Source organism: Peromyscus californicus, unplaced genomic scaffold, assembly GCF_007827085.1.
Source record: "Peromyscus californicus insignis strain IS unplaced genomic scaffold, ASM782708v3 Scaffold_8__1_contigs__length_139910024, whole genome shotgun sequence".
Lineage (NCBI taxonomy): Eukaryota > Metazoa > Chordata > Mammalia > Rodentia > Cricetidae > Peromyscus > Peromyscus californicus.
The window spans coordinates 79835320-79855763 of NW_026294606.1; the positions used below are offsets into that span (position 1 = coordinate 79835320).

At 37.8% G+C, this 20444-nt stretch overlaps 1 protein-coding gene across 7 annotated transcripts in view; it reads left to right on the forward strand.

Moving 5' to 3' along the window:
* Wac (WW domain containing adaptor with coiled-coil) overlaps positions 1–20444 on the forward strand; it is a 68991-nt gene that overhangs the window by 25953 nt on the left and 22594 nt on the right. For all 7 annotated transcript variants that reach the window (XM_052727243.1, XM_052727246.1, XM_052727240.1 and 4 more), the window contains exons 4-6: positions 13850–13956; positions 18377–18492; positions 19348–19460. In XM_052727243.1, coding sequence (XP_052583203.1) covers positions 13850–13956; positions 18377–18492; positions 19348–19460 — 336 coding nt within the window. The remainder of the gene's footprint in view (positions 1–13849; positions 13957–18376; positions 18493–19347; positions 19461–20444) is intronic.

The window sequence follows — 20444 nt, forward strand, 5'->3', positions numbered from 1 at the left end:
CCTACCATCCCCCTCTCTAGAGCTCCTTCTACGCCACCCCCACCCCATCATCTTTTCACTTTCCTGGTTTCTGCAGTTAGCCCAGCTTCTGTACTCACAGAAAGATTACAGGCTGGGATCCTGTGTTTCATTCAGTGTTTATTCTTCTGGTATGGATTACTTGATTCTGTGTATGATACATTCCTCATGTATTTTAGATATTTGGACCTTACGAGGTTCCCAGATTTAAAGCATTTTCTCCCATTTTGTAGGACAGCATCTGCTGCGTCTACATAGAGGCTTTTTGTGCTGTGATCCATTTATTTTTTATTTTGTTGTTTGTGCTCTGATGTCATGCTCTAATTATCACCAAGACTCATGTCAATGAGATTCATCCATATACTTTGTTTTAGAAGTTTCAAACAATTTTAGAGTTTTCATTTAAGTATTTCATCTTTTTTTGCATATGTTGTAAAATGCCTCAGTTTCCTTCCTTCTGCTTGTGGATGTTGAGTTTTCCTGTTTAGTGTCCATTCCTTATAGTGTATTCTTAGTAGCATTGTCCATGATTCTTTGTGTGCTTGTTTGTCTATGTCTTAGTTGCAGAGCCATACTGGTTAGATTAGTAGACCTTTGTTAAATAGTTTTAGAATTGAGAGTGTGGTAACTTGAGCTTTCTTATTCTTTCTCATGGTTGTTTAGTATGTTTTATGGATATATCCAAATTTTCAAAGGTTTTTTTGGGGTATTTTTTTGTGTGTGAAAGGATTGATGGAGTATAAAGATTATTCAAGATGAAATGGCCTTTGTCTAATAAACACAGGTAGTTTTTACATGAAAATGCCTATGTAATCAATTATGATAAATAACTGAAAACCAGGTACATAGCTGATAGCTAATCTTGACTACTCTGATTACGGCTTTTATGTCAACACATATTTGTCATTCCCTTCTCCCAGTCCTTTAGACCTTTGCCTGGTTTTCAGAACTAACAAATGGTTACAGTCTGTAGTCAGACTTTCTTTGTAACATCAGCCTCTGAATAATGACATGGAGGTTTAACATGTATGAAAACTTGGCCTTAGCTTAGATTTGTTCCCAACTACCTCTTATAACTTTTAACCTGTTTATATTAATCTACGTTCTGCTACATGGCTTGTTACCTGTCCTCCATACTATATATCTGACTTCTTCCGGTCTCCTTGGCGAATCCCCCGCCTCTCAGATTCTTCCAGAGTTCCTATCTCTGCCTGGAAAGTCCTGCCTATCCTCTCCTGCCTAGCTATTGGCCATTCAGCTCTTTATTAAACCAAATAGGAGGTGCTTTGGCAGGTAATGTAAAACAGTGATGTGCTCAAAAAGCCATAAATAACAACACACAGTGCTAGGCATGGAAAAAATCTCCCTTCAACTTGTTGGTCAGGAGGTTTGAGGAGACTAGCAAAACAGTTTACAGGCTGCTGCCTTCACCCTTCAGTGCCTGTTTTCGTTTTTTCTGGATTCCCTTTCGTTAACCACCCTATTCTGACTCTGTTCCTATGCTGGGTTTTTTTTTTGTTTTTTTGGTTTTTGGTTTTTGGTTTTTCAGGACAGGGTTTCTCTGTATAGTCCTGCCTGCCTGTCCTGGATCTCACTCTGTAGACCAGGCTGGCCTCGAACTCACAAAGATCCGCCTGCCTCTGCCTCCCGAGTGCTGGGATTAAAGGCGTGCGCCACCACCGCCTGGCCTATTGCTGTCTTTTCTAACAGGAACTACATTCTATAATTGACTGATAAACCTTTAGGCTATAACTGAATGTGTTTCCAGTGCCAACAGTATGACAGCGTAGTAGCAGTACTATGAAACTAGTAACATTCAGTGCCAACATTAGCTGTATGAAAGATAAAGCAGCCCAAATAAAAACTAAAAGAATAGCTTCAAAATGGTCCAGAGTTCAGTAAAATATTCTTTTGGCCTATTTTTCACCTTTTTCCCCTATCTGCTCCCTTACCCAGAAGAGTGGAAGATGGAATGAGAGATGTAGGGTTACTCTAAGAGACTTTGAGTACTCCAAAATGAGAAACTGGCCTGTGGGGCATGGTTTGATAGAAGTTGAATGATGACCCTATTTTTGAAGGAATCATCTAAAACGTGTAAAGAATAATTCTTGGAATTTGAACCTTAGCATGTGTGCTGCTGCGTTCAGAGAAGTTGGAAGAAACAGAGACATTGAGGTGGGTTTTGTTTGTTTGTCTTATATTGGAGTGTTTGGTTTAGCAACCAAATGGAGGTATTTAGGTAGATTGGTAAGGAAGAGTTTGGAATTGAAGGCAGAGCTTTGAGATGGATTTACTAACGTATAGAGAGAACTTAAAGGAATCCACTTAACTCTAGAAAGTGAATGAGTACTAGGGGTTTGCAGACTTTGTAAAGGCCAGATAGTAAATTACGGTTTTGTAGTCATTGAGTCTTTCAAATAACATGCTGTAAAATATGATTAAGTCAAATTATCTGTCTGAGTTGTACTATGTCTGACTTGGAGCTACAGATGGATCAGAGTCCTACCGTGTACTGATACCCTGGGAAAAGATAAATATTTGAAGTATAACGTCTGCTGAATGAATGTTGCGTTCACACATCATTAATGGAACCATTGCTAGTGTTGGGGAACTTGAATTTTGCTGTTACTGCTAAAGCAACCATATGTAGGAAGGATGTAACCAGATTCAAATAGGAATTTGCCAATACCTATTGTACATGAAGAAGTGGAACCTGGGGATTTGCCATGAAACTTAAGGTGTGAGGAAGAGATTTAGCACAAGAGATTGAGGAGTTATTGGCAGAACAAGAAGAGTACCTAGCAAGAGTGTCTTCTGCAGGTTCAGTGAGGAAAGCATTCTAAAACTGGATGGGTCAGCCCATGTCATAGGCTGCAAAATGTGGAAACATGGAGAAATGAAGGACGTGGGCCGCAGTTGAGAGTAGGAGTAGCCTTGGGCTTGTTAAACTATGTGTCCCATGCCCCCCCCCCACCTGTGTGTGTGTGTGTGTGTGTGTGTGTGTGTGTGCACGCTAAAAAAAAAAAAATAAGTACTTCAGTCCCTGTCAAGATTCTCTTAAGATATAAAGAAAAAAACATGTTTTTGTCATTGTCTTGCAATTCTTAACTGTGTGTAAACTGATAACTTTGTCATATTGGTCCTGTTTAATGATACTTTGTTTCAGTGAAAAGTCTGTTTGGATTTAGACATAGAAGGTAGGGATATTCAAAATGTTTCCATGTATTTATTTTGTGTGTATGTGTGGATGTGTAGTCATCTGCATGCTGTATAGTGATTAAAACATAACTTGTTGGGGGTGATTGTCTCTTTCCATCATGTTTGCTTAGGGGATTGAATCAGTCCATCAGTCCTCTGACCTGCTGGTCATCTCAGTGACCCCAGGTTTTTATTTAAAGGAGATGTTGTCTAAGCCTGTATTCTCAGCACTTAGGTGGTTGAGGCAGGAGAAGTGTGCTAGTCTAGTCATGCTTCTGTAGGCTGTGACAGAACATGACCAAAAGCAGCTTGGGGAGGAAAGGGCTTACAGGTCAGGTTCTCAGTCCATCATTCTGGCAAGTCAGTCAGGAACTGACTGAAATAGAGACCCTGGAGGAACGCTCTTTACTGGCTTGCTCTACCTGGCGTCCTCAGTTTGCTTTCCTCTTTCATTTGTTTCTTGTTTTTTTTTTTTTTTGTTTTGTTTTGTTTTTTGTTTTTTTTAATTGAAAATAGACTTTCGTACAGTATATTGATTATGGTTTTATCTCTCCCAGATTCTCCCTTCCACCCAAGTCTAAACCTTTTCTTTTTCTTATTAGCAAACAAACATCTAAAAGTTGTGTTTGCTCTCTTGTGCACAGAGCATCACCTGCCCAGGGATGGTGGTAGTGCACTGTAAATTGAAGTTCCCAATAACTCCAGCTTGTGTCATGTTGACAGAAAACGAGGACAAGGACTGTGAGTTAGAGCTAGCTGGGCTATGAGGTGAGACCTATCTCAAAATAAAATCAAATAAAATAACAAACCCTTTCACAATTAGTTTATCTTTTAGCATTATTCTTTTCAAATAATTTGATTGTCTTTCCTAGGACTTTGGAAGATTTAGTTATAAATAACTTCTAGTATTTTTGTGGGTTTTTTTGAAGTTTGTCTTACAACCAAGCTTGATGATTTTGTTTAGAGGTATAAAACAAGGTTTGGGTGTGGCAGGGCCTGCTACAGACATCGTATACATTGCTCTTTATTCCTAAAGCAAATTTCAAGATGACATCTGAAGAATGACATTCAAAGTTGTCCTCTGGCACCCTCATGAACATTGTACCCCAACACATGAGTGTACCTCCATATGAATAACATGCACAATACAAATTGAAGATTAGGAGCGGTGAAAAAATGAAAATGTTTTGGTGTTCATTCATATGACTGATTTTTGTAGCTAGAGAGCAAGTTGAATTTGGGAACTTAAATGGGCTGATTCAAGTGTCAGGGAAAGAATAAGATTCAGAAGAGCTATTTAAGTTAAGAGTTAGTTAGTAGGAATGCTTAAGTTTAAATGGAGCAGAAGTAGTTAGGAACAGCATCTATAGGGTACCAGAAAGTGTCCTATCATTAGGGGAATTAAAGAACAAAAGCACACCACTTGTCTTGTTAATGTAAACACACAGGCTGCTTTTAGCTAGTCAGCTTTGGTTTTGTACGTGTGTTTTTGTGGAGCCAGAGGACAGGTGTAGGGGATGTACTCTTTCCTTCTAACGTATGGTTCCTGTGGCCTGAACTAGGTATTTAGCCTTGGTTGCAGTTGCCTTTACTGACTGACAAAACCTCTTTTTTAAATTACATTTATTTATTGATAAGGTGTAAATGACAGGATAATGTGCATGTGAGCCTAAGGATCTGCCTCATGGTCTTGTCCTGTCTGTCCTTGAGCATTAAGCAGTTTTAGATTTGCCTACCATCCTAGGACTTAATGCAGTCAGCCTAACTTTCATTCAGTTCCACAACCATATAGATTGCTAATATTTTTATCTATTAGCAATTTAACTACTGTGATACTCATGTACAGGTGTCTTGGTGATCATGTGTAGATACATACAAAATATCCTCAATGTTATCAGAATCAAGCTATTTCATTATTATTACCAGTGACATAATTTTGTTGTTTTTGTCCTCTCTAATCACATTGTCATTATGCGGATAAACATTTTTCAAGGAAAGGAGTTCAGTTATTGGTGTTAATTAAAAGCAGCAATATTTATTTCTAGTATGGAGTGACATTAAGTAGACCATATTTGCTTCTCATTTTGCTCATAAAATCTGAGCCTCTCTGCCTGAATAATGTGCATTTTAATATTTGGTCATCACATACTGTAGAACAGTTACAGTATATGTATATATAATATACTAATGGCAATTTTTAAATTTTGAACTTCTAAGGTTCTTGAGCTACTATTTTCAGAGGTACATATTGTTGCTGCTCTGTATTTTTACGATAAACTGAAAGCAAAACACAAAAGTAGTGATGATACAGTGTCTGACATTTATAGCCAAGTATATACCTAGACCATCATTGTGAAAACAGACTCCCAGAACTAAGAATAAAATGAAGTTCTGGATTTTAGTCTGCTTTTGAGTATATTTCGGGAACTTGAAAAGGTGGTAGTATATTTTGTAGTTACAGCGGACATATGGTTCCCAAACGTGGCTGTCAGAATGAGCTAAGCAGTTCAACATAGACTCAAAAGGCCTCAGGTTATCAAGAGCCCTGAATTGGAACTATGCCCACCCCATTGTGTTTTGGAAATTAGACGAAACTATATAAATGAGAGATGTCTTTTACTCTGTTGGTTTCTTATAGGAGCTTCAACACGTAATAACTGTCCAAAGATTAAATGATTGTTACGTGAGAACAGTGTTCATGTTAGGTGTGTGCTTGCTCTTGCATGTGGAGGTATGCAGGGTAAGACAAGTGTGACTAATAATAATAACAATAAAAATGTATAATGAGTATATTATGGGGTAAATTAATACGGGCTCAGTAATGTCTGTCATTTGGCATAGAAGAATGCAGTAGTCATCAAAACAAGCAGTTGGTAACTGTAGAGTGGGTGTTGACCCCCCTGACTAAGCTGACATGTTTAGCTGGTTTTGACATTGCTACTCCCCCCAGTAGAGCTGGCAGTTCTGCAGATTTCTTACTTTGAATTTTCTTTTTTTTTTAAAGATTGATTTATTTATTATGTATACAGTGTTCTGTCTGCATGTGTGCCTGCAGCCCAGAAGAGGGCACCAGATCTCATTACAGGTGGTTGTGAGCCACCATGTGGTTGCTGGGAATTGAACGCAGGACCTCTGGAAGAGCAGCCAATGCTCTTAACCGCTGAGCCATCTCTCCAGCCCAATTTTTTTTTTGTTTTTCAAGACAGGGTTTCTCTGTGTAGCTTTGGAGTCTGTCCTGGAACTCGCTTTGTAGACCAGGCTGGCCTCGAACTCACAGAGATCTGCCTGCCTCTGCCTCCTTTGTGCTGGGATTAAAGGCGTGTGCCACTATGCCGGCTAGGCCCGAATTTTTTTATTGTTTTGTAGTTTTCTTTGGCCTAAATTATAGTTGCTTCAATTTTGAATTCTTATCTCCTTAGTGCTATAGCTCATGTGATACACTAGCTTAAAACATAATTGTATGGGGCTAGCCAGGTAGCTGAGCAGGTTTTTCAAGGTGCTTGTTCTCAACTCTGACCATTTGAATTTTGTCCTTTGGAACCACAGGGGGAAGAGATTTGATTCTTGCAGAGTTGTCCTCTGACTTCCACACTTGAGCCATGGCATGTGTGCACTTGCACTCAGACACACACCTGTACATATGTACAAATAAATGCAATCATTTTTTCAAAATTCTTAATATTTTCCTCTTAGCACAAGACCTAGTGGATGATATGCTACCTTCTGGCATTAAGCTATGATCAAGGTCTCAGTTGCCAGTTATATATGGCTTTCCTCTGCGTAGGTGCTCTTAAAATGTTTAAACTTAAATTTAGCAGGTTCATTGGACTAAGATGAGTGTCATTGTTGATTGGAATTTTACTTTATTTTAATATTTGATGACCCCTTGCATTCACAGATTCAGATACTTATTTCATAGAGGTTCATTTCTAAAAATTATATTCTTTATATTTATGTCCTGCTTGTGCACACACTATATTTATAACCTCCAGTTGCTATACAGATTGGTTTAATCTTTCATTATCTGGCATTCTAAAATACTGTTTTCTGTTTGCGTTTTTGAGACAATGCTCTAGATGACCTGGAACTCACTAGGTTGATCAGACTGGCCTTGAACACACAGAGGTCTGTCTACCCTTTTCCATTTGTCTGTATATATGCTTTGTGATTTCTTGATCATATGTTTCTTAGGAGTGACATTGCTGTGAGTGGTGTTCATTTCTTCATTCATTCCGTCTCCCTTCCCCATCAATTCTTTGACAGTTTCATACAAGTATTCAGTGTTTCTTGACTGTATCTGTCCCCAATTGGCACTCCCCCATTATCTGTGGATCTGTCCTCCACGAGTCCCCTTCACACACACAGACACAAACACACGCACACACTTGTGTGTGTGACTCTTGAAGTCCAGTTAGTGCTCCCTGCTGGAGTGTTGATTGATCTTGATGGCTTGCTTGCTCTTTGCCATGTTCTGTTCACAGCACTCCTCCCTATCCTCTTACTCTTGCATTCTTGCCTTCTCATGTTCTGTGCCATTCCCCGAGCCTGAGGTGCTCAACAATCACTTGTTCTCAGCACTCAGGCCCGCTTTGTGTTTGTGCATTACCAAGTGCTGACTGCCGAGAGAAGCTTCCTGGACAGGGTTGAGAAAGCACTCACTCTGAGGGAGAAGCACGAGTACTGGAAGAGAGTTTTACAACCTCTGTTTCACTGGCTGACTTTTCACAGACAAAAGTAGATTTGTTTGCTTGGAGCTGTGACCTTCCAAGCTGTGGGCTTTTGACCTGGTTTATAGTACCAAGTGTGAGTTCGTCCTGTGGAAGCAGGTGCCAATCGAGTCTAGAAGTGGTTGCTTTCCCATGACCTTCTCAGTGCCTGACAAGCAGTGACAATTTTTATTTTTATGCTGTCTTTTGAACTCAAAATAGGAACATACCCTACCACCGACTTACGTTTTCCAGCCCTCTTTGCTTATTTCTAGTGTATTGTTTCTTTGATAGTCATTAATTTGTGGAGGAAAAAAAACCCCTGTATTTCTCAAGATTTCTTTGAAAAGTATTTTCTTGACTAGTTTATGTTGTGTACTCCTTTGGTCTCTGCTTTGCTGGTAAGATTATGTGTACTTCCTATTCTCTTGGATATTTAAATATTTGCATATAGTGTAATTTGGTTGTCTTTGATTTTTATTTATTTATTTATTTAGATTTTTTCGAGACAGGGTTTCTCTGTAGCTTTGCGTCTTTCCTGGAACTCACTTTGTAGCCCAGGCTGGACTCGAACTCACAGAGATCCGCCTGCCTACTGCCTCTGCCTCCGCCTCCCAAGTGCTGGGATTAAAGGCATACGCCGCCACCACCCGGCTAAAGTTTGTTTTTTATAATTGTTTATAATCTTGTATACAAATGCACAAAGAAGTATGATAAATTTTTTTGGAGGGGAGTGCCAGGTGGACAGATTGTTTTTTTCTGAAGTTTCTGATATTGATGAATTACTTTCTCAGGCAAAGACTTAGGCTTTCTTCTGGTTCAGGAAGCTCTTCCCTTATTAGACTTAAAAAAAGAAATCTTTGGAGACAGTTCTTCACCTTTAGCTTGGGGTATGTATATCTTGGGTCTGCCATTCAGCAGCCATGTGCTTTTTTGTGTATCTTTAAAGTTTTAAAATAAATATGTAATGTGTATGGATGTTTTGTCTTCATGTATGTTTGTATACCACATGCATGCCTGGAACCAAAGGATGCCAGAAAAGGGCATTGGAATCCTTGGTCCTGGATTTGCAGATGGTTGTGAGCTCCCATATGTGTGCTAGAAATCAAATCCAGGTCCTCTGAAGAGTAGCCAATGTTCTTAACTTCTGAGCTAGCTTTCCGGGTCTTGTTTCCCTTGATTTTCAAATTGGGCTGTTTGGTTTGTTTGTTTATTTTACACCAAGATGTAAAATTTCTTGTTATTACAGCAGATCAAAGTCATTTTTTGAGAGTTTATAATTGTAAAAGATGTCATATCCATCCTTCTTAACCTAAATCCAGGTCTCTTCTATAAAAATGGCATATGGCCTACATTCATCTTCCAGATGCTTCAGACCATCTTCTGTATCACCTATAATTTCTACTATTCAAATGCTGTGCAATTAAAATATTTTTTTACCATATATTGTTTTGTTAAATACATTTAAATGATCAATATGAGAAATGACAGTGTAATATTTTGCATTCTTCTGATCATTTGATTCCAATGTAAATATTATATATATATGATAAAAGCTCAATTCATGACCTTTGTTTCAGAGGTTGTGACCATTAAAATGGTCATTGATCCAAAAGTGACCACTGACTATCAAGTACAGTCCCTTGTTAATTTATCTTGTAATTCATTTGTTCTCCTCACTTAAGAGACATTGTCTGGTGCAGTGTCAGTTTTGCATCTCTCTACTACTTAGCTGGTAAGTAGTTTGTAAATTTCAGTATAACCCATAGTTAGCTTAGCTTGGTTCATGCATTGAAACTTCTTTTTCAAGCAGCGAGAATCAGAATAGCAGAAGTATAGGTATAACTTTTAAGTAGCAAAATGCAAAGGCTATTGTTTACCCTGAAAGCAGTACAGATTCATGTTATATCTCTATTTTATGCTTCTTAGATAAATGTTGAAGAGAGTAGAACCTTTAATTTATTCAAAATACAAACATTAATGTCACAAAACCCATCCCCAGCATTGCCCTGTAAAGAGACATTTAAGGTGCTTTACTTATTCTAACTTAGATTTTTTTTTTTTTAAATCTGTTTAAGCTTGAATCACTGAACACCCAGTCTTCTCTTACTAAAGCTGTATTGGGGAAATATTTCATTAAAGCAAGCTGAAGTTTTATTAGTAATGTGCCAAAGAGCATAGAGAGGACACTAGACCATATAAGTAGCTTGGTTTTATTTGCTGAATTGGGGGAAACACTGTGGAGATTATCTGAGTGCATATATATTACCTGTTACTGTTCACTTGAACGGTCACTGAGTTTCTGGGTATAACTGAGTTGAGTTGTGATGGTCCCTGCTCTTTGGTCATGTTGTTTCCCAAACATTCATTCTTTCTGTTTGCCTTAGTTGTTTGTTACAGTGAGAAAAAAATATTTTTTTCCTTCTCACTCTGAAAATATGTAAGTTGATCATAGGGTTGATACAGAAGTAAATAGAAGATAAAGACAAATTAGTTTTCATAAAAGTTGTGCCTGCACTATTTGGGGGTAGGACTCAAGCTTTACATCACTGCTGCCATTACCCTGATCTTGGGAAATTTGCTCCTCTGCCTGTTGTATCCACTTAAGTTTAGAAAAGACAATATGCAGAAGGTAAAGCTCAAATAAAATGCTCTCTACAAATTCTTTACTAAATTAGGGCTTTATTGGTTACCTTTGTAAAGCTTATCCTTAGTCTAGTGGGTGTTGACGCTTACGGTGTTGGATTTTTGACATGCCGTTTGAAGGTCCATATTACTTGACCTAAAAGCTAACTGATAATCTTTTGTCAGTCATGTAATACTTACGGTTTTTAAGGGAAGAAGCTTATCAATTAGTGGAATGTTTCCCAATATTTGAAGTTTCATTGATAATCACTACAAGTAGAATTTTGGGTCTTAACTTTATGAGAGATCAGTAGATTCCACCTACAAAATACTATGTCCATAGTGTAAACCGTGTGTCTTTAGCAAGCCTCTTATGAGCAAATAAATGTCAGAGTAGAGCATCTCATCCAACCTTCATTAGTAGGTTCTTTTGGTGGTGTTCATTTCAGACAGCATCAGTGGTTTTTCTTATCATTATAGACATTGTTGTGTGAAAATCCATGGAAGCAACAACTTGATGAATAGTGTAAAGACATTCTAGTGGCACATACTAATTGTTATATGATTCATGATTCATCTGCAAGATGGGAATTTTAGCATATATCTAAGCCTTTTAATTTGGTGTAATAATTGTTGACGATAATTGTAATAACCTTAGGGCAGTGGAGTGGTTCTCAGCCTATGGGTCACAATCCCCTTGGAGATTTAAAGACCCTTGTGCAAGGGTGGTCTAAGACCATTGGAAAACACATCTTAATATTTTCCTTAAGATACATAACAGTAGTAAATTTATAGTTATGAAGTAGCAACAAATAATTTTATGGTTGGGGGGTCATCATAACATGAGGAACTGAGTAAAAGGTCTCAGCATTAGGAAAGTTGAGAACCACAGTCTTAGGGCCCGTAATATCATCTCATTGTCATTTATTTGTTTTGAAGCCTCAGGATCTAATTTGTAGTCCTTATCATGATATTGATTTCCTAGAGTAGAAAGATCCACATGGTGCAGTTTGGAGGAATCCAGGGCCATGCTTCCGAGTGTCTTCCAGTTAGTAGCCTGTGAAAAATACCCTTCATTCTTCTAGCATCAGGTTTTGGTAGTAGCTCTGGAGTGCTATCTCTTGCAAGCTCAAATTGGATTTAAAATTAGCTTGGAGTAGTTTTGCCCATACCTTCTGCCTAGCACATAGAAAATTCAGACACTCGGTGGGAAAGTGATGTTCAACACAAGCTGCATTTTGTGCACACAGCTTAGATATGGTGAATAGCTCTTAGAGTTAGGAAATTCTTCTGGAATGTAGGTTCCCTCATGAATATGAACTGTTGAGACAAGCTGGCATGAAACTTGGAGATCTGCCTGCCTCTGTTCAGCTTTGGGCTTAGTTTTGATTGGTTTCTGATTTTATTGTGTTGTTGGATTTATTTATTGCCTACTTTATCTAGAAAAAGTGATTTAATACCATATAAGATAATAAGTGTAATAAGTAGATGCAAAAGTCATCAGGCTTCTCCACTGTCAGACTTTTGGGTGCATTTCTTTTTATCTAATTACCCACATTGATGTTAGGTTAACTTTGTTAGCCAATCTAATAGTTAATTGTCTTTTATCCTTTGTGACATCAGTAGCTTTTTTGAACATTTGAATCTGTTCATAACTTCACTTATAAAAGGATCTGTAATGAAAATTTAGTCTTGATTATAGCTGTTGCTGATTACTGTTGGTTAGTGACCAATGTATGTGTATGAATTACCAGGTCAAGTTCATCTACTTTTGACCTGTAATGGAGGGTTGGCAGTCTACATTTATACACTTGCTCCCTTCCCTTCTGTTCTAGCTTTGAATAGATCAGCTGATAGTTTCCATTTGGACCCATTGAATCTCAGTAGTCATCACCATCTCTTTCAGTTCATCTTTCTTTTTTATCCATTTATTTTTTTTCCTGTTAATTCTTAACCCTTCTTGTTTTCTACTGCCATTATAATTGGTAATTCATGGCCCACAGGACCACTACCCTAACACATCTCAAACACCACTTTCAGTTTTTATTCATCATAGTTAGCATCCATACTGTCTCCAATACTTTCCTTTAAAATGCCAGTTACGGCCGGGAAGTGGTGGTGACTTTCACCTTAAATCCCAGCACTGGGGAGGCAAAAGCAGGAGGATGTTTGAGTTCAAGGCCAGCTTGGCCTACAGAGTGAGTTCCAGGAAGAACAGGCCACACAAAGAAATCTTCTCTTGAAAAACCAAACATATAATAATTACTATGAAATGCAAGTTATATTGACTTTTGCCTGAAAAATAGTGAAATGAAATGGAAACATAAACAGACATGTGTTGGCTCTTTTTACACCATTTATTGATGAGTTTTTACACATTTAGATTTATGCACCTTGGGTTTTATTTTATTTTCCTGGTGCTAGAAATTAAACTTGTCTTTTGTGTTGGTATGAGTGACAGATAATCTTGTACTGAGCTATGTTCCCAGCCCTCCACATGAACTTTTCCTAAAACAGTAGTGGAGAAACTGTTATCCTTGGTGATCTTTGGGATGCGTATTGGTGAGACTCGGGTCATTGTTTAGAACTTTTAGGTAGAGTTGGCCCTGCCAGGAGCAAGCTTTTTATGTCACCTTTACCAACTTGAATAGGTTCCTCCTTGGATTTTAAACACTTAAAAACTTGATGTTATTTTAGTTTTAAAGTTTTCAAGACTATTAAAGAGCACATTTAGGGATTATTTTTAAAAATCAAGATAATTTCAGAAATAATGAAAACAGCAAGTTCTCTGTGGTCTCTTGTCCTAAATCATTTGAGTTTTCACATTTCTTCATTTTCTTTGAAAGAAATTTGACAGTGTGGTTCCTTTCTTTGTTTTTGTTCCTTTGTTTTTTGTTTGGATTGGTTTGGTTTTAGGAAAAGTCTCCATAATAGCTCTGGCTATCTTGGAACTCACTACATAGGTAAGGATGGCCTCAAACTCACAGAGATCCTACTGGTTTTGCCTGTAGTTTTGAGATTAGAGACATGCACCATCATGCTCAGCTGTGCAGTCTTATTTGTAAGCTGTGTCTATCTGTAGTAGTATTAGACAGTTCCTGTTAGTATAAAAAGCATGAGTTGAACTTGGAGTTACAGCATATACCTATAATTTCAACGTTGATGCTAGGCTGAATGGACTAAACAAGGATGACCTGTTTTTTCTGATATTCATAGGATATGATAGTCAAATAGTATTTACAGTGGTGCGGCTTAAAAAAATAGATTACAGCTGTGGTTATTCTTTATTCTTTCTCTTTAAGGGACCAGTTACTCTCCACAAGAAAATTCACACAACCACAGTGCTCTTCATAGTTCAAATTCACATTCTTCTAATCCAAGCAATAATCCAAGCAAAACTTCAGATGCAGTAAGTATTAAAACAGTGTTCAACTGGTTAAAAAGCTGTCTGTCAAATGAAAAAGCACACTGCAAATAAATATTCTTAGACGTTGTCTTTCAATTTTTAAAATGTTTGAATTGGAGTTGATAATGTATTTTTGCATGTATTGTTCATATAGCAAGAAAAATTTGTCTTTGCTATATATTAAAGTACAAGTAATATCAACTTTTCTAAAAGTATTTAAGGTGCGTGCGAGAGAGAGAGACAGAGAGACAGAGAGAGACAGAGACAGAAATGAGTGAATGATACATAAATTGCTTATTTATTCTCTGCTCTGAACTTGGTACTTCACCAAACAGTGAGGACAATATCCTGGTCCTAAAAGGCATAAAACAAACAACCAATAATAAAAAACCACCATAATTTTAAATACTCTAGAAAGCTTCCATTAATGAAATAATTGGATATTTCAGTGTGGGTCCAAATGAAATTTCTCATGTATTGACTTAGCAGCAGAATACCTTAATCAGTTGTATGCTAAGTTATTGTCACATAGCTAAGACTGTGTATTTCATTTTCGTGGAATTTGATAGTGTGTGGTGGTAACAGAAATGCTAACAATTTAGAATGTTGTTAAAGCTGTTTGGGGATCCTTAAGATGACCTCCTACCTCACCCGACAAGTTGTGTATAACTTAGCTCGGTGAAGCTAAGAGGTTTATTTAGTCTTCAGAGGTACAACTGCACTTAAAAAGACAGACGTGTGGAAATTGATGGACATAGTGGCACAGGACAGTAATCCCAGAACTTGGGAGCCTGAGGCAGGAGCAGAACTGGGGGAATTAGCAAGAACTTGTCTTTAAAAAGAAAAAAACATAACAAGGATTTTTGATAATTTGGGGAAAATGAAGGCACTGTCCCCAGACTAAAAAGTCAGACCTGAATCATAAAATAGTGTCTGTGTTAGCAAAGAAAGTGAATTTCACAGAAAAGCAGTGGAGAATCAGTGAAAGGTGTTAGTAAAGTGTCTGTAGATTTGCAGTTTCAAAGTTATCATAAGTAGGACTGTCAAAAATGCAGGAAAGAGTAAAGAGTAAAGCCTTTGGAGAGCTCAGAGGTTAAGATAAGCACATACTGACCTCCCGATTACCCAAGTTCAGGCCCCAGCAGCACCACTTTGACAGCTCATAACCAACTGTAACTCCAGTTCAGGGAATATGACGATGCCTTTTGCCTTAGTGGGGCATCTGCGCTGTACCTATTGTACATACATACATGCAGACAAAACATAAAATATGAATCTTAATATATTCTTTGAGAATTTCAAATAAGTCAATCATGGTACTTTATCACCAAGATTCTAGTACGTGAGTATGTAGACTTATTTAAAACCAGGGCTCCGACTTTGCTCATTTAGAAAAAAAAAAATTGGCCTGGAAAGATGATTCAGTCTTTAAAGGTCAGGCTCAGAACCAAAAAGACAGAAAAAATGTATTTGTACTTAGAAACAGCACTATGATAGAGGGCTGGAGAGAAAGCTCAGGAAATCAAGCACGTGCTGTGCAAGCCTGATGAAGACCTGAGTCCAATCCCTGGTATGGGAAGAAGGAAAGGTGAAGAGACAACTGCTCCCCAGAAGCCCTGATCACTTACACGCTTGTGTGTGTGTGTGTGTGTGTGTGTGTGTGTGTGTGTGCACGTAAGTGTAAAAAAAACAAAAGGAGAACACTCCATTTAAGTGCCGGCCCCTTAAGTATCCTACCCTAATTTGAGTAGTTGGAAAGTGCTTTAAACTCAAACTTAACTTTACATTCAACTAAGTGGCCTTTGATATTTGGGAGCTCATTTGCGTATACTATATGTTTGCAAACCTTTGGAGACAGGGTTTCACTGTTTAGCTCCACCTGGCCTACAACTCATTATGTAGACCAGGCTGGTCTAGAACTCGGAGATCCATCTGACTTTGCTTCCTCCTGAGTGCTGGGATTGAAGATATGTGTTGCCATGCCTATTTCTGCAGCCAGTTTTGCCTGGAGACATTCTCCTTAATTTACTAAAAGAAAGATGTATCAAAGGATTATTAGGATTTCATGAATTCTTTGTTAATAGGGAAGGCTATCTATGTTATTTAATGAGCTATTAATAACTCATGAGTTAATTTATTATCACATTTCTGTAGTTTTAGGAAAGTTGGTAGTATAAACAGTTGAGAAATTGGAGTTTTTTTTTTTTAAGAAACAGCAACATTCATGTAAGAGATCTAAAAGGTTTGAATTTAAGGAGAGAGTAGATAGGTCTCTTGGTAGAAGTCCCCTTTGTGGGTTTCACCGTGTAATCTTGGCTGGTCTGGAGCTTGTGTAGACCACGCTGGCCGCAAAGCATAGATACCTGCCTGCCTTTTAAAGGCCCCATTTTAAAGTCATGCATTCTCAATACACTTTTCTTAGACAATTATTTAACTTGATGTTTACTATATTGAAGATAAAAATGTTTTAAAACTTGATTTAAAATGCCAGTCAAGCCCATTGTGTGTTAATATGTGTAACATTTTAGGAAAAAAGTAACCTTTCTAAAGAATATCATAGATGTCTCCTATCAAGGTTTTTTTGTTTTGTTTTGTTTTGATGGCGGGGTTGGGGTGGGTGGGAGGGGAGCGATCACAAGTCCTGCATGGCTTCTGCGTAGATGTCCCTTTGATTATGATAGATTAAAGAGGACAAAAGGAAACTCATTTTAGTGATTTTAGGAAATAGTTTGAGTCATGTGGAAGAAGCTCAGGTTTCCTCAAGTGTTTGTAATATAATATTCCCTGATAGCTGATTGAGACTGGCTACATGTTAAGCTTTAGAAAATGTGAAATGTAGCCGGGCGGTGGTGGCGCACGCCTTTAATCCCAGCACTCGGGAGGCAGAGCCAGGCGGATCTCTGTGAGTTCGAGGCCAGCCTGGGCTACCAAGTGAGTTCCAGGAAAGGCGCAAAGCTACACAGAGAAACCCTGTCTCGAAAAACCAAAAAAAAAAAAAAAAAAAAAAGAAAAAAGAAAATGTGAAATGTATGCAGGACTTCAGTTGGTTAATTTTAGATTTTTTTTTTTTATTTGTTTGTTTGTTTTTAAAGACAGGGTTTCTCTGTGTAGCTTTGGAGCCTGTCCCAAGTGCTGGGATTAAAGGTGTGCGCCACCACCGCCCACCTTAGATACTCTTTTTTTTTTTGTCAAATCAGAAATGTTGGCTCCTGCCATTACACATTGGTCTTTTTAAATTCCATCATTATTTGAAGGATCTTTATACTTGACTCCTTAATAGAAATGGGGTTGAGATGATGCTCATTGCTTAGTGATTGGGAAACTAACTTGCAATTTTTTACAGTAAGAGATTCCTCTTGTACAAACTGTATAGCCAATGAGGGGATTACATGTTCTGTGAACTTTCACGTTTTTTTGGAGATTGCCTAAATGTAAACTGATGCTCTAAAATGAACATTGTTGTTTAGCATACCAGGCCTCCCATCCCCACTCCCATGCACCTTCCAGGGCAAGACTTATGGTAAAAGAAGTGCTGAGCGTATATATTCTGATACAGAATGTTGTTTGCCTTGAGACAGTGGACAGTTGGCAGACTATTAGTTTGAAGAGCACTGGTGGTTTAGACACTGGTATCTGTCTATTCTGCTCAGTGTCTGTTTCTTCGACCAGTCTCAACCCTCTACTACTTCTTGGCAAATGTTCTCCTCAGAACAGACACTTAGAGGAGAACAGCTAAAACAAAACACTGATGGTTCAGACAGCTTGGGGCTGATGAACCAAGTACTTACTTTTACCGCCCTTTTTAATCTAGACACCAGTGCCATGTAACTACTTTGCAGACTTTTCTAATTTCATCGTGATTTTACACGGCCTGCCTAATGCCTGCCTGGGATCAACTGAGAATTTTAAGTGCAGTGTTAGTTGCAGAACTATACTGCTGCCTTGTGTTCTCCATGAGACAAGATTCTACTTAAAGTCTATGACAAAGGCTTGAAAGGCAAACCAAATTCTCAGCTTTTTCACTAAGTAACAGCAAATTCTGGTTGACTGCCTTTTAACACTGTTGATTGTCTTTTGCCTTCTGAAAGTAAGAAGTAGAAGTAATGATTTTATGCCTTTATGTCAGTTGAGAACAACATGACCCCCTCCCATATGTCACTGGTTTTACTAGTTAAAATGCTACTTAAGGGGGTCTCTTATAAAGCTTTCTAAATTCAGGATATTAATAATCTCATGTTCTTCCCAAGCCTAATAAACTCATACTATAATCTTTCTAGATATTCTTACTCATAAGGGTTTTATTAGACCCTGTTCATATATATATTTACACACACACACGTTTGTTATAAAAATCATTGAAATTTTTAATATTTGTATCAAATAATTAAATGACATTTTGTAATTTTTAAAATCTATTTTTAAGCCTTATGATTCTGCAGATGACTGGTCTGAACATATTAGCTCTTCTGGAAAAAAATACTACTACAATTGTCGCACAGAAGTTTCACAGTGGGAAAAACCAAAAGAGTGGCTTGAAAGGTATTTGCTTTTAATCTAGTAATTCTCCCTACTTAATTCTGTAGGTCAGCATCCTGTGGCATTAAACAGTATCTTTAGGTTCTGTATAGTGAAACCATTTATTTCTTTTTCAGTTTTAGTCATGGTCCCTTTTCTGTGCTTTCCCTTCATGTAAAATAATTTCTTGGACACATGTAGGCAACCATCTATGGAGGTCTGTGAACAGTGTATTTGATAAAATACTTAGCAATCTGTCATTTGACTTTGTAATAGAGGTATTTGTTTGTTTAGAGATGAAGTTTCATACTCAGGCTTGCCTAGAATTCTCTCTCTAGCCAAGGCTGGCTTTGACCTCCTAATACTCCTGCCTTTATCTGCCCTACCCTCCTTCTGCCTTTTTGTTGTTGTTGCTTTTTTTTTGTTTGTTTGTTTGCTTGTTTTTCAAGACAGAGTTTCTTTGTGTATCCTTGGCTGTCCTGGAACTTGCTCTGTAGACAGGTTGACCTTGAACTCACAGAGATCTGCCTGCCTCTGCCTCCCAAGTGTTGGGATTAAAGGCGTGTGCCAACACCGCTTCTTGACTTTGTTTTTTAAAGGAAGTCTTTATGTGAAAACTTTACCATTTTTTGAACTATTGTTGGGAGTTTAGACTGTGGAGTTAGTATGACTAGCTGGTAGTTTTGCTGTAAGTGAGAAACGTTCTTCGTCATCTCTTTGCTGTATTCTGTCTTCGAGACCAGTTTCAATTGCAAACCACGTTCCCTTCTTTTACTCCTTGTACTATTTTGTTGACCATTTGGTAAGAAAAGTTATTACAGACTCCAGTACTTCATGTAATTTTTATTCATAAAGTGATGTTTGATCTTTTACTTCTAGAGAACAGAGACAAAAAGAAGCAAATAAGTTGGCAGTTAATAGTTTTCCAAAAGATAGGGATTACAGAAGAGAGGTGATGCAAGCGACAGCCCCCAGTGGGTTCACCAGTGGAAGTAAGTGCTCCTTTGTTGCTCTTGCTCGTTTGAATTTACCAGTCTATAAAGTCCAGCTGTGTGTGGAAATTGACATGAAAATGTATGGGATTTCTAGTATCGACTCCCTCGATTGTTTTCCTGGAAAGGGAAATGGGTTCAGGGTGGAATAGTGGCATATGTGGTTCTCATTACTCATGTTGTCAGTAATACAGAATTGGTAAAGAGCAAGATTTCACTTTGTAAAGTACTAATAATTGAATCCTAGCCATACACATTGAAACCAGAGCACTACTGACATTTTATTACTAATGAGAAGCTATTAATATGTAGATAGTCTCCAAAATTGGATTTTGTTTGACATTACAGTGACGTGAAAGCATATTTAAATAACTCTTTTGTCACTTTCACTATAATGTTAGAAAATCACATCAGGTAGTAACACTTTATTAGAAAGTAAATTTCATGAGAGATATTTTGCCTGACTATACTGAGCTCACATATGTAGGCTAGGCTATACTCTTATTTCTGTAGCTTACATGTGGTCATGTGTTGTCAATGTATCTCTACAGTCGTATTGCTGGGATCTAACCCCATTATCTGTACTTAGAAGTTAATTCTATGTTTAGAGATGTGTATAAGCTGTGGACTGAGGCTTCACAGAAACATTAACATTCTTTGTAGAAACTGTTCTTCAACCCTTGTTTAAGGTACCTTGAACTATAAGACAAACTGTGGTCATACTGTAACGTTTTCTTGAGAGTCATCTATTGATGTGTGCAACTGATTCTCAATAAGGGGTATTGATTCTTTAATGGGAAAAATTACTTAGGGTGAATTTGTGTATAGCTTCAAAACATGAGTAAAATTATACTTAGTATAATTTAGTATTAAGTTAGAGAATTACAGTACATTTCATTTTGAGGCGTAAAATGTGGATTTTAGGCTGGGTGCGGTAGCGCACACCTTTAATCCCAGCACTCGGGAGGCAGAGCTAGGCGGATG